At 55.3% G+C, this 12,924-nt stretch overlaps 1 protein-coding gene across 1 annotated transcript in view; it reads right to left on the reverse strand.

Annotated features, from left to right (window-relative positions):
- Window positions 1–12,924, reverse strand: part of CCDC12 (coiled-coil domain containing 12) — a 54,068-nt gene that overhangs the window by 19,722 nt on the left and 21,422 nt on the right. Inside the window, exon 2 of the mRNA XM_045492680.1 lies at window positions 937–1,004. Coding sequence (XP_045348636.1) covers window positions 937–1,004 — 68 coding nt within the window. The remainder of the gene's footprint in view (window positions 1–936; window positions 1,005–12,924) is intronic.

The following is a 12,924-nucleotide window of genomic DNA, read 5'->3' on the forward strand; positions in this document are numbered from 1 at the left end:
GGGACAGAGGACATCAAGGTGACCTGTCCATTCGGAAACCAAGTCTGATCCTAAGCACAGCCCCCCAGCTACCCTTATGGCCCCAGCTCGGTGCTGGGTGTGGGAGGGAGGGCACGAGACTCAACCCTGGTATGGGAAGTGCTGGGCAGACATGAAGGTTCTCCCCAGCTCATGAAGACCAAACACAGAGCTCCTGCCTGCCCCACACGCTAGCTCTGCAAGTGGCTCCCGGGTATTTCTGATGCAAAGCAGCACCCAGGTCGTGTGGAGGTGCCAGCCCTCGAGACTGGAGGCAGACCATGTGCCCGCAACCACAGGGGAGAGTGCCAGGTTCAGGGAAACTACAGTTGACTCAGCCAGAAGACAGGATTTGCAAAGAGGAATGCCCCCTGTGACCTGAGAGGGGTGGGGGAGCACAGACAGGGATGAAGAAGCGGAGGCCTCTGAGCTGAGCTCCACATGAAGACCGACAGGTCAAAGGCAGAGATGAAAGGAAAACGGAGATGAGGAGGAATCCAGGCTGAGAGAGGATGTCGTCAGGAGATGCTGAAGGGCCAGAGAGGTTACGGGGGGACTAGGTTGGACCAGGCTGGTGGCCTGGACAGAGCTTACACACCAGGCAGGGTCTGGGCCTGATTCCGCAGGTGCCGAAGAATCACGCCATGAAAGCGGTTTGACGGGAAGAGTGATAAACCATAAGGAGGGTTGGGAAGAAATTGCTGGTGGCTGAGTACGAGCCGGCAGGCCAGCAGGGGAAAGGGTACAGAGCAGGCTCAGGCTCCGACTGGGGAGAAGGGCGACATTTTCAGCTCTGAGCAGGCAGCCTGGGGCGGGGAGGAAGGCACGGGGTAAAGACCGTGAACAGAGGTGAGAAGACACAGAAACCGGCAGGTGTCACTGGAGCACACAGGGCAGAGCGCGGCCCACGGGCCTCACCTGTGCTTCTCGCCTTCCTCTTCCCCTTCTCTGAGCTGCTTGGTCTTGGGCTCCCCATCTTCCTTGTCCTGCAAAGGAAGGGAGAAAACCACTTGGTCACATGCAATGCTTGATGCCCAGGTACCTGGCGAAAAACGGGACTCCCTGGCCAGGAGCAGCCTGGTGTTGCAGCCCCCAAGTGGGGCACAACACTGGAGCCTCCCTCTCCCCCGCCAGCCTTCTACCCTCCCATGCCCCCTCCCCACCCCGCCAAACTTAACCACCGGTAAGCCCAGGCCAGACCCCCAGTGGCCCTCAGAGAACACCAGGAGGAGCTAGAAGGTTTTCATGGTGAGTAATGAAGCTGGCCGGTGTCAGAGGCCCACTTCCTGGGTCTGGAGGGAGTCCCCTGCTGAGCTGGGAAGAGTAGTGACCAGCAACGAGGGTGGGGCAAAAGCTCAGGCCTCCGGACTCCCCTTCCAGGCCGGACTCCCCTTCTCCAGAAACACCTATTTGCTTACATTAAGGAGGAACCGCAGCTCAAACTAGAACTGGGCTTGCAATATGACTCCCGCAATGTATTCAGGGGATGGAGGGAAGGGGAACTAATTTGAAGTTTCTATAGGAAAAATTCTGAATCGTTTTTGTCTTTCTCCTGCCCCCCATCTCTTTGCGAGTCTAAAGAAGTCATGTTCATGTCACACTTGACATAGTATACTTGTTCTCCAGATCCACCAGGGGCCACAACAACGGATACCACCATGCCGCGTCCACCTGTGGAAGCAAGTCTTCCTGGACCTTCCCCCTTACTCCGTTAGATCAGACTGGGGACAGACAGACATCCACGGTGTGTGCAGCGGTCTGTGCTCAAATGCATGACCATGCTCTCTGCTCTCAGTGCATGTCCTGAGAGACTCCAGGGTCTCCCTGCCTGCCAGGGCTGACCCTCCAGAGGGTGTCACTGTGTACTTCATTTCTGGCAGCAACGTGCCTTTGACCATCTCGCTGGAGCAGTGTTCCGAGAAGACATCAGTAAGGTGCCACAGGGAGCTGGCTATGACATAAGAAAGAGCTGGTGGCGGGGGTGGAGGTGGGGTAGGGGGGTGGGGGTGGGGTGGAAGCATCTGTCAGGCTTCGTCAAAGGAGCATGAGATTCTTGATCTCGGGGTTGTGAGTTCAAGCCCCATGTTGAGTGTGGAGATTACTAAAAAAAATAAGCTTAAAAAAAAAAAAAGCTAGAACTGACATAAATTACAGGTGAAGTAGCTGGTGTACTAGCTCTCCTAGAAGTCTGTTTATGCCGCTGATGATTGCCTCCCAGGAGTGGCATTTATTTTATGAGTCACTTCCTAACAGTGATCATCGTGGAGACTCAGAAAAACCAGACCCCACCATTCCTTGGCCTCCCACTTACGGGGAAAGGAGACCACCAAAACCAGCCTAGAGGCTTTTGGCTCAAAGAAAACCTTAGGTGATGTGATCAAGATAATCTTTTGCTCTTTCAACCCAGGGCAGCTTAGTCTCTTGGGGACGAGGCAGGAGGCAGCAGGGAACGAGTGACAGCAGCAACAGGAGAGCGGTCAGCATGGTTTTGTGGGGTGGGGAGGGGGTGGATGGGCAGAATTTGGGTGTTACAGAAGCAGGAAAGGCATTCCTGGAGGGGGGCACAGCTTGAGCCAAGGTGGGTGTGGTCAGATGAACACCTAGGTGGTTGCAATAGCAGTCATGGTGAAGGTGAATGCTGGTAAGGTTGTCAAGGCAGGTGGGGTCAATCACAGAGGGCTCTGACCAGTGTCCTAAGGCACTAGGAGCCCAAGGAGAGGCTGGGGGAGCTGCTGGCAGGACCTTTCCTAAGAGTCTGGCAATCGCACTGGACAAGTAAGCCCTGGGGCAGAGAGGCATTCGTTTGGTGATGGGAAAGAGGGAAGGGAGAACAGAGTACAAGTTCTTTTTTTTTTTTTTTCTTTAATGTTTATTTATACTTGAGAGAGACAGAGACAGAGTGTGAGCAGAGGAGGGGCAGAGAGAGAGGGAGACACAGAATCCAAAGCAGGCTCCATGTTCTGAGCTGTCAGCACAGAACCCGACATGGGGCTCAAAATCACAAGTTGTGAGATCATGACCTGAGCTGAAGTTGAATGCTCAACAGACTGAGCCATGCAGGTACCCCTAGAATACAAATCCTTAAATAAGAAACAAGCTTGAGTTCTCGGGGCCTCCAGGGCTGCTGGGGCCTGGGTAGGACCCTCCACAAAGGCCCAACAGACACATGCCCCCCCCCCCCCCCCCCCCGCCGACAAAATGCCAGTGGATTATTCAAGCCATAAGCCTGGACAGTCAAACAAAAGCTCCTTCCCAACTGGCAGCTAGCAGACACCCTGATGGCCATCAGTGCCTGCCTCCCCTTGGTGATGAAGGACAGAGGTGCAAGGGCAGAAAAGGCTCAGCTTTCCCCAAAGTGGGCTGGTAGGCGACCCCACAGGAAGGCTTCTTTCCACAGGGCTCAGTTAACTTGGACTACCTGGCAGAGGAGGGTGAGGACTAAGGAACAGCCTTTGGGAACCAGTCCTGTGCAAACACCATGCCCCTTCTCAGCAGCTACCACAGCCACCACTGTCCTGGAGTCCCAGAGACACTCAAGTGCCTTGGCGCAGGCCAGTTATTCATTAACAAATGAGAAAACACCCAACTACCTAGGTGACATTTAAAAAAATGCCGGGCAGTCTGGTGGGCGGGCTGTGTCATCACCTCTGCGCACAGTGTGAGGTTAAGGATGACCCCAGTCTGGGCTGCTGTGGGAAGGGCAGGTGCTCCAGAACAATAAAGATATGCGTGTGGGGCAGGAGCAGGCTGACAAATACACAGGCCACATAAACACAAGGACAAGGTGTGCTCCAGTCTTCCCACTCAACAGCGATTCAGATAAGACAGTGAGTGTCATGAGTAGCAGAACAGCTTTTGGACCATCCTGGCCTCGGTCACAGCAGGGATGTGTGACCTGGGATGGCAGCAGAAGGTGCACACCAGCCTCACGCCACCGCCCCCCTACCCCCCCACCCCCCCACCCCGCCAGCCTCAGAGACTCAAAGGTCCTCCTGGGGCTGTCTTCCAGGTCCTCCACGCAATCCACAAGGAGTCTGGTGAATGGCCATCAGGGAAAAGGGAAAAGACTTGACCAAGGCCATAGCGCCTGACAGTGGTGGCTGCAGGTCTGGATCAAGGTCCTGACCCCCACCCTGTGTTCGCCAAGTAGATGAGAGATAGTGTGTCAAGAGTGGCATTCAGTTTCTAAAAACAGCGCTGATCCAGCCACCTCTCCCGTGCCTCCCCCCACCCCCCCACCCCCGCCAGAGTTCAGACCTGGTTCAGACATGGCTTGGATCCGGCCACGCGCACTCGGACTGGCCACAGCCAGCTCGAAGTACACCCTGCGAGTGCAGGCAGGGCTCAAGGGGCACAGCATCCCAGGGAATCTGGAGACACTCGCCCACCCGGAGACCATTAAATCTGACTCACCACTTAACCCCTCCCCCCACACACTCTTCCCCAAATCTCCCTTCTTTCTCCTTCTTTCTCCTTCCCAGTCCCTGTTCTGTTCTCGGTTCCTTCCCCTCTCCCAAGCTACCTCCAGAGGTCCCCACCACAACCCAGCCCACAACCATCCCTGCCCCCCTTGTGGGCCAGCCAGCCAGCTGCCCCTCTGCCCCTCTGCTCTGGAGGATGCAGCTCCCTGCTGCACTTCTCTCCTTTTCCTCTTCCACCTCCCCAAAGACTCTCTCCACCTTACCATCCATGCCCAAGATGCTGGTCACATCTCCTGCTCCTCTGCTCAAAGCTCTCGTTGGCTCCCCAGACCCTCGGGACAACTGCCATTCTCAAGATGCAGTCTCACAAGGCCCCAACACTCGCCCTGCAGCCCATTCCAGAATACTCTGATGCTAGACTCTCTGTCTTAAATCCTGACATGCCCATTCTCATAACCCTGAAGAAAACCCACCCTCTGACCAATTCTGGAGGCCAACCCAAAGGCCACCTCCTGCAGGCAGCCTTCTGAGGTCCACAGGCAATAAGCTTGTGGCTCCTCTGGGCCTAGAGCACATCAGGGTCTGACCCCAGGCCCAGCACACAGTCCTGGGTTCCTCACTATTCATATCCAGTCCCTCAAGTCCTTCACGTCTTCCTCAAGTGTGGGGGCATTTCCTGGAGCTCCTCCTGGCCTGGAGGAGGCAACCTTCATCAAATGTTTGCCTATTTAATTACTCTCTCCACCAATTCCAGAAGAGCCAAACTCTTAGAAACACTGGTGGAGGAGGGCAGGAAAGCCATGTCTTGGACTAGGATCCTCCCCGCAGTCCACTTGCCTGTTCCTGGAAATACCCCCCATTTCTGACCCCAGCCCAGTTTCCACACCTAGGCCTTGACCCTGCTGCCCTCACTTGTCCCAGAGCCTGCAGGAGGAAGGGGCCTCGAAAGCAACACTTAAGGGGCTCTCAAAAATAGCCCTGCCCCAAACAGGGCCTGATTGAGTGGTTTTACACTGTTAGAAATCCTTTTGCCAAAACCAACATTTTTACAAATAAAATGAGGGTTGTGCAAGACTGGTATCATTTCTTCCTTAAGTCTACGATAAGACTTCGGTGAAGCCATCTTGGCCCAAAGTTTTCTTTGTGAGGTTTTAGATATGGGGTTCTACAGATTTTATTTCTTCCTGTGTCAGTCTCATTAATTTGTATCTTTCAAGGGATATCCATTTCACCTAAGTTACTGAATTTACTGGCACAAAACTTATAATACTCTTATTATCCTTTCTGGCACAAAGCTTATAATACTCTTATTATCCTTTCAATGTCTGTGGGATCCATAATGATAATCCATGGACACTGACAACCTGTGTCTCTTCTCTTTCTTTATTAGACTAGCTGGAGGGGTGCCTGACTGGCTCAGTCAGTACAGCATGCAAGTCTTGATCTCAGGGTCATGAGTTCAAGCCCCACGTTGGGCATAGAGCTTACTTAACAAAAATAATAAAATATCAGATCAGCTGGAGGTTTATCAATTCTGGGGCATTCCAGACTTGGTGTTTTAACAATGTGTTTGTTCTTCAGTGCCCTCCTGGAAGAAGCCCTCATTAGCTGAGTATCCCTGCAGGGGGTAGGGGGTGCGCATCAATCCCTATTTGCCTGAATCCTATTAGAAACTCAATCAGCCCGCAAAAATGTAGAGGGCTGGGGGGTGGGGTGGGAGAAAAGCTGCTGTCTCCTGCTGCTGCCCTCCCTCTCCCCTTGCAACTCCGGTCCCCTGTGTGTGCGCTCGGTCTGCCCCTGGTCACAAACATAAAGGAAACAAGAACGCTGTCCTCAAGGACCTCAAATCCACACAAAGGAACAGAAAGAAAAAGGTAACTCTGTGTCATGAGTGGGTGGTAAGGAAGACTTTATTAAATGTTTTGTATGCTTGGGGAACTGGCAAGGGATAGGTGTTGTCAGAGAAGGAGGTAACCCTTAAACTCAATTCTAAATGTCCAGTAGAGGGAGGGTTACCAAGCAGCTACCAAGCTGGAATGGTAAGTGCTCGGCAAAGCCATGAGGGGAGAGCCAGGGCACTGTCCAGGCCTGTGGGGCCGTCCCACGTGGCTGGCTCAGCCAGGATTGGGCGAGGTCAGGAACAGAGGGGGCTGATGAGGCAATCCTCCAGGGCTGCGGACAGGCTTTAGCCCAACTCTCAAAGGGCACTGTGGCAGCCTAGAAGGGGAGTTATGGGAGAAGATGGGGAGACCAGAAACCAGGTGAGATGGTCCACTCCCAGCCTAGACCTGTCCCGGCCTGCGGCTGTTGTGCATCTGTGCTGGTTACGATCACACAAGGGTGGGAACTGCCATCAGGGCAGCCTGCTGAAGCAGGAGCTCTTTTGCTGAGGCAAGGAGCAAGCTCCTCCCTCATCCTAAGAGGAGATGTTGCCCAGGGTTCTTCCTTCCAGAAGAGGAAGAGGGAAGCAGGAAAGTGTTAACAGACACTTCAACCTCTGATCTAGGTTCCCCCTACCATCAGCCCGTTACTGAAGCAGCTAGAGACCCGACAGGAACTCACAGGTACAGAAACCCTTTCCAGTACCCAGATGCCTCACTAGCTCTGGGTGTGCCTGCTGAGCTGTTCATGGAAACGGCCCTTCTGTTCAACAATCAAGAGAGAACAAGGCCCCAAACCCAGTCCCCTAAGAAGAAGTGAAAGTGACCCCAGCTTGAGCCTCTCCAGTTGACTTGGGCCCAGGGCGGGGAAAAATCAAGGAGAGGTAGGCACAGAAAGGGGCGGAGGGGGGACAGACAGGAAGGGACTGGCTGGGGGCAAAGCTGGCAGGTTTCACAATTTCACCCTGTTGCCCATCCTCAGAACCAGGGCAGCCGCATGTCAAGTGGAGAGACTTCCTGTGGGGTGCGGCTGCAGCAGGAGCTGTGCTCCAAGGGCACTCACAGGGTAGGGCAGTCACCCAGGGTCTGACTCACCCTGAATATGCAGTGATAAGCCCCGGGCTGAATGCCACCACACTGGGGCACAGAAACTGCACAGTCCTCTACTGCCCAGGGACTGGGGAAAGGGTGGGGAGGGAGGTTCTGAGTCTCCTGGGCAGGCAGTGATCCCCACAGGGCGGCACTCTGGTCTGGACTACCTGGCCTGCTATGTCCACTCTGTCCAGCAGGTGGACACTCCCTCGAGGGCAGGCACTTGTCTTAACTGCTGTACCCACGAGCCTCACACTACCCACAGTAGGGACAGTGGTAGAGCGCAAGGGCTCTGGGCCGAACCCTGCCTGGCAAAACCCAGCTCCGTATTCGCCCTGCTGTGTGACCCTGGACAAGTTACTTGACCTGTCTGGCCTTAGTTTCCTATTCTATGAAAACAAAGACTACCACACTGACATCATGGCACTGTCACAGGAGTGGAGGAGGAGCCAGGGAGGAAGGAGAAGAGCCTGCCGCTCGCATGGATGAGGCAGCAGACCTGAAGGGCAGGGAGGACCGGGCCAGGGCAGGAAGGGCAGGGCCACAGAGAAACCACAGGGCTAGAGGCCCAGACTGCCTGCATCTGCAGAGGTCATGATAAGCTTTCACTTTCATCAATCCTGAGAGTAGACAAGCAGCATGACAGTGTCTGCTTCATGAAGACATCAGAAGACGGGTGACAATCTGTGCCGGGGGACAGATCTTTTGATTCTGCGTTCAGTGCTTCACCAAGAATCAGACTCACAGCATCCAGGAACAGAGAGCCACTGCTCTCCCGGGGGTGCAGGCACTCCCTAAAAGCTTGTGAGCGGCGAGAACAAAGAGAGGGGGGCACAGTAACAAACTGGAGATAAGGGCCGCAGATAAGAGCCGGAACAGGGCAGTGGTGCTGAGACGGAACACGGGGGTGCCTGAGCGCTCTGGGGGACAGGGCGAGGTCAGACAGACGACTGGCTCCAGGCTGTGACTGAGCCTCATGGGGAGAAGAAGGCGCCTGTGACACAGAAGGTAGCCGTGGTGAGGGGACTAAGACAAGGGAGCGGTGGCTCTCAGGCAGACGAGGGTTAGGCTGATGCCTGCAGTCTGACGAAGGCCGGTGTGGACGCGGGCCAAGAGTCCAGAGCCTGTCCAGGCGTCCTCAGCAGAGGCAGGGTTGGCCCCACCATCGATGCCCTATTACATGGCCGCACCCCAGAGGAGTGGGGGGAACTGGCCCCATGCCAAGCCTGGTCCTATTCTTGTCGCAGGTGCAAATGGGAAACCGGCTGTGTTCAAAGGAGGCAGCAGATGCCCCGTCCAGCAGATTATTAGTTAACAAATATTGACTGGCTCCCTCGTGCTAGGTACGCCACATTAGGTCCAGAGGAGGAGAAACAGGGACCAGGGTGGGAACTCTTAGCCTGGGTCCATGGACAGGATCCCAGAGCTCAGCGATCAGACACACACACAGGCCAGGTGTGAAAAGGCTCATTCTTCTGGAGTAACAACCCATAGCTCTTCAGAGTCTCGAGGGGGTAGTGACCCAGAGGAGGAAAGGGAAGGCGTCAACAGCATGGTGCTGGTGGGGAGGCACACAGAGTTCTCTGGGTGGCATTTGAGGTATCCGGGGAGGCTCTCCAAAGGAAGTACCCCCTGTCCTGCACCTTAAGGAGTGGGGACAAGGGGAAAGGGCAGCAGAGGGAACAGGTAGCACTGTGAGGTGCAGAGGCTTGGGACGACCTCCATGGGCCCCGTGTCCCCAGCAGGAAAGAAGCCCTTGAAAGGTCCTGCTGAGGGCAGGGCAAAGACCAGACGTCCCCTTTCCTTCACACACGGCCAACCAGGGCCAGTGCCTCTGGGCCGCCAGAGGGGAGGGCCCTATGGGACGAGGAAGCCCAGGCAGCAGGGCTAGACCGGCAGGCGCAGGCAAACCACAGCTCCACAGTTTAGCGATGGTGGGAAGCGCAGCAAACTCAGGACCTCTCCAATTCCTCCCCTGTTAAAGCAGGGCCGGCGCTACTCCAGCAGTGATGTCAAGGATTAAAGAAAGTAACCTGGGTCCGCCTTCTGGTGCAGGACCTACGTGCCAGGCCTGGCATCCAGGGGTGTCCCCCGAGTCCCGCCGTCATGTCCATCGTGTCTGCACCCCCCTGGGGAACCAGCTAGCCGTTCCCTGTTTTCATCCCCTCCACCCCTTGCTCTGACTGTACCCCACACACACCAAAAAACCCCCAAGAAAGTGGATAGCCAGTTGAGTTCTGGGAAGCAAAACAGACTTAACAGGTACCCAGGGCCCAGGGCCCAGATCCAGGCTGGGAAACAAGAGACCGGTTACTGTCAGTCCAACCCGCAGAGAAACTGATCTACCTCTAACCTTTACAAACGTAGTGATGGGTGAATGGAAGGCATCATCCTTTTCTAATATCGCTTCTTTATTTTTTTGCCAAGTTTCTGTAGGTGACAAATGTGTCATTTTTAAAATTGAAGCTCAAGTTAAGAATGACCCCTCCAGGGGCGCCTGGGTGGCACAGTCGGTTAAGCGTCCGACTTCAGCCAGGTCACGATCTTGCGGTCCGTGAGTTCGAGCCCTGCGTCGGGCTCTGGGCTGATGGCTCAGAGCCTGGAGCCTGTTTCCGATTCTGTGTCTCCCTCTCTCTCTGCCCCTCCCCCGTTCATGCTCTGTCTCTCTCTCTGTCCCAAAAATAAATAAACGTTGAAAAAAAAAAAATTTAAAAAAAGAATGACCCGTCTGATCCCCTCGGGGATGAGTGACAAGGGCCCCAGGCTGGAAGGACAGGCACCACCCGCGGGAGGCTTCCCCACAGAAGCCATCGCTCTGCACATACCACCCAACTGCAGGGCAGCTGGCAGACGGCAGGTGGGCTTCGGCACGTCCCCCGCTGTGTGGGCCGCAGGTCACACCCCTGTTCAGCAGAAGGGCTTTCTTCCCCAGGCAGGCCCTCCATTGATAAGTACCCCAGACACTGGATTTTACCTGGATTTGCCAGCATGCAATTTTATCATCTGTCTTCCCCCCCTAAAGGGGGCGCTCTGAGAGGCCTCTCCATCTCTGTTCCCCAGCACCTAGCACATTACGGCAGCAGGACTAACAGCAAAAGAGTGAATGAGCAAGCCAGAGGAGGTAGGACACACATGCTAATTCCTCCCCTATACACAAGGTTCTCCTCCCACAACTTCCAGGCATCAGGGGTCAGTAGGTTTGTCTCATGGACGCAAAGACTGAGGCTGCGTAGCACCTAACTCAGGTCTGTGCACATCAGACCCCTACTCTTCCCACTGCTTCGGGGACACAGCCAGAAGCCCAGTTCCCTGCTGCCACACATGCGGTTCTTCCCACCACACACATCTGCGTGTTTACCACTCAGCTGTCAGTGCTACACTCCCCTCCGACAATCACCTGCACCTCTGCTTCTCCCCTGTAGATCGAGGGCAAAAATCTCAACCGTGCCCACTTCCTAGGAGTGTGGGAAGGATCATATCTAACCAGGTCCATCAAATGAGAAGACTTCCCAGTGGAAGGTGAGCTCTGGGAGGGCGGGACCCGACTGTTCCTCATCCCTGCTCTACTGTATTTCCTACAATAATAGCGGTCACGACAGCACGCCAGGCAACCGATGATTCAATTAACTGAAATCATCATTACTTGAGTAGTCGTCATAAAAGTCTAATAAGGTCAGGGCTGCTTGCTTGCTTTCACAGATTAGAAAAATGCGAGTCTAGAGCCCACCCGGAGTCACACAGCTCAGGTCCCAGGGTCCAAAGGGGAGGGTGGGCCTCAAGTCCAGGCTGCTCCCCAAAGAACCCAGCCCTCTGCTCTGGCCACACGGCCGCCCCCACCTCACACACACACACACACACACACACACACACACACACACACACGGGGTCTCATGGGTGTATAACAGCACGTCTGCATCAGCATCACACTGCCTCCCGTCTCTTCCTGGTGTAGTTTCAGAGAGATGTGACCCAGACGGGACCATTTCTGAGCCAGGAACTTCAATTCCAGAAAAGCACCACAAGGAGAGAAAAGAGCAATGCACGGAGAGGTGCTCACAGCTAGGTTTCTCCTAACAGGGAGGACTGGAGCTACGAGGGGAGTCCAACCTGCTGGCCGGCTAGGCCACGCGGTCACGGGAACGGCACCACGAAACAGAACACACGGGACCGTGAGAGGCACAGAGCCCACACACACAGCCGTGAGCTAAACCATGGCAACAAGACACAGGCGGTGGCCTGAGACTTCACGGGCTCACACAGCACGACTGTGGGTAATGTTTTTTCCATTTCCTTTCATTCCGTCGTCAAAGTGATTTAATAACAAAATGATCTAAAACAGCTAGAGGAACCGAGCTGTGTGTAGCTCACTGTCTGGACTGTCCTCACACCCTACACAGACTCTCCTGACCTTCACCCGGCTCAACGGGAAAGCAGGAAACCAAGGCTGGCCTTCAGGCCCAATGCAGCCTCGTCAACGTTTAGTGACCTCTGTCAAGCTTAAAAACACACAAAACCCAAAGAACCAGCATGCCACGGGAAGAGGAGGGCAGACGCACACTGGCGTCGCTCTGCAGCCCGGGACTGGGCCCAGCAGCCAAACCAGCAGCTGCGCTGGAGGACGAGCACCCTCCAACGAGGCCAGACAGCTGCCCAGCTCATGACAAAAATTTCAGTTAAGAAACCAACTGATGGTGAGCGGTGAGGTTACCTCCCCACCCTCTCACCCGGCCTCACCATTTCCCGTTTTGGGGAGGGAAAACGCGTCCTCTGCCACAAAGCAGAACTCGCAACCACCAGGACTTCCTCACCGTGGTAAAGCCCACGGCTGGAGCAAGAGCAAGCGAATCACAAGGCAAACAAGAAGGTCCGCGAAGCTGAGAAACCCCCTGCCCCAGTATGAGACGGCCTCGTGTGGCACTGGGAGGCTGGCCCAGAACCCCCGTCCCGTGCTTCACAGTGGACAGCAGAGTCACACAGCACTGCAACGGGAGCCCAGCTGGCTGTTTCGGGGGGATGGAACAGCCACCCAGAATCTCCGGTCCTGAGGCCGTACGGCTGGCACCTGACCCTCACCAGATCTGTCCGACTACAGAGCAAACGGGCTTCCCCTCTGCACATGAACCCTGGATGGTGGACAGGATTCTCAGCCTGAGCCCCCGAGGGAAGAGGGAGCCCACCTATCACGTGTTCACCATCCTTGAATCCAAGGGAAACGGCAAGCAAGGGCCTGAAAACCCCAGTAAGTGACCCTGAAAATTACTCTTCTACCTCCCCCTCCCCACCAGGCCCATGTGCCTGTTCACACCCGTGCTGGGTCCCCCCAAGCGTTCCCTGACAGCCACCAACAGGGTCCCCCCAAGCGTTCCCTGACAGCCACCAACAAGACCACATCAGGGTTCCTGCTATCCACATGACACCACTGGCTTTACTCAAAGCGTGTGATCAACCGGGATGCGCCGCTACTTTTCTGCGTGGCCGGGCGTCCAAGCGCCCCAGTCCATGCCTGAACAACC

Source organism: Leopardus geoffroyi, chromosome A2 (genome assembly GCF_018350155.1).
Source record: "Leopardus geoffroyi isolate Oge1 chromosome A2, O.geoffroyi_Oge1_pat1.0, whole genome shotgun sequence".
Taxonomy (NCBI): Eukaryota; Metazoa; Chordata; class Mammalia; order Carnivora; family Felidae; genus Leopardus; species Leopardus geoffroyi.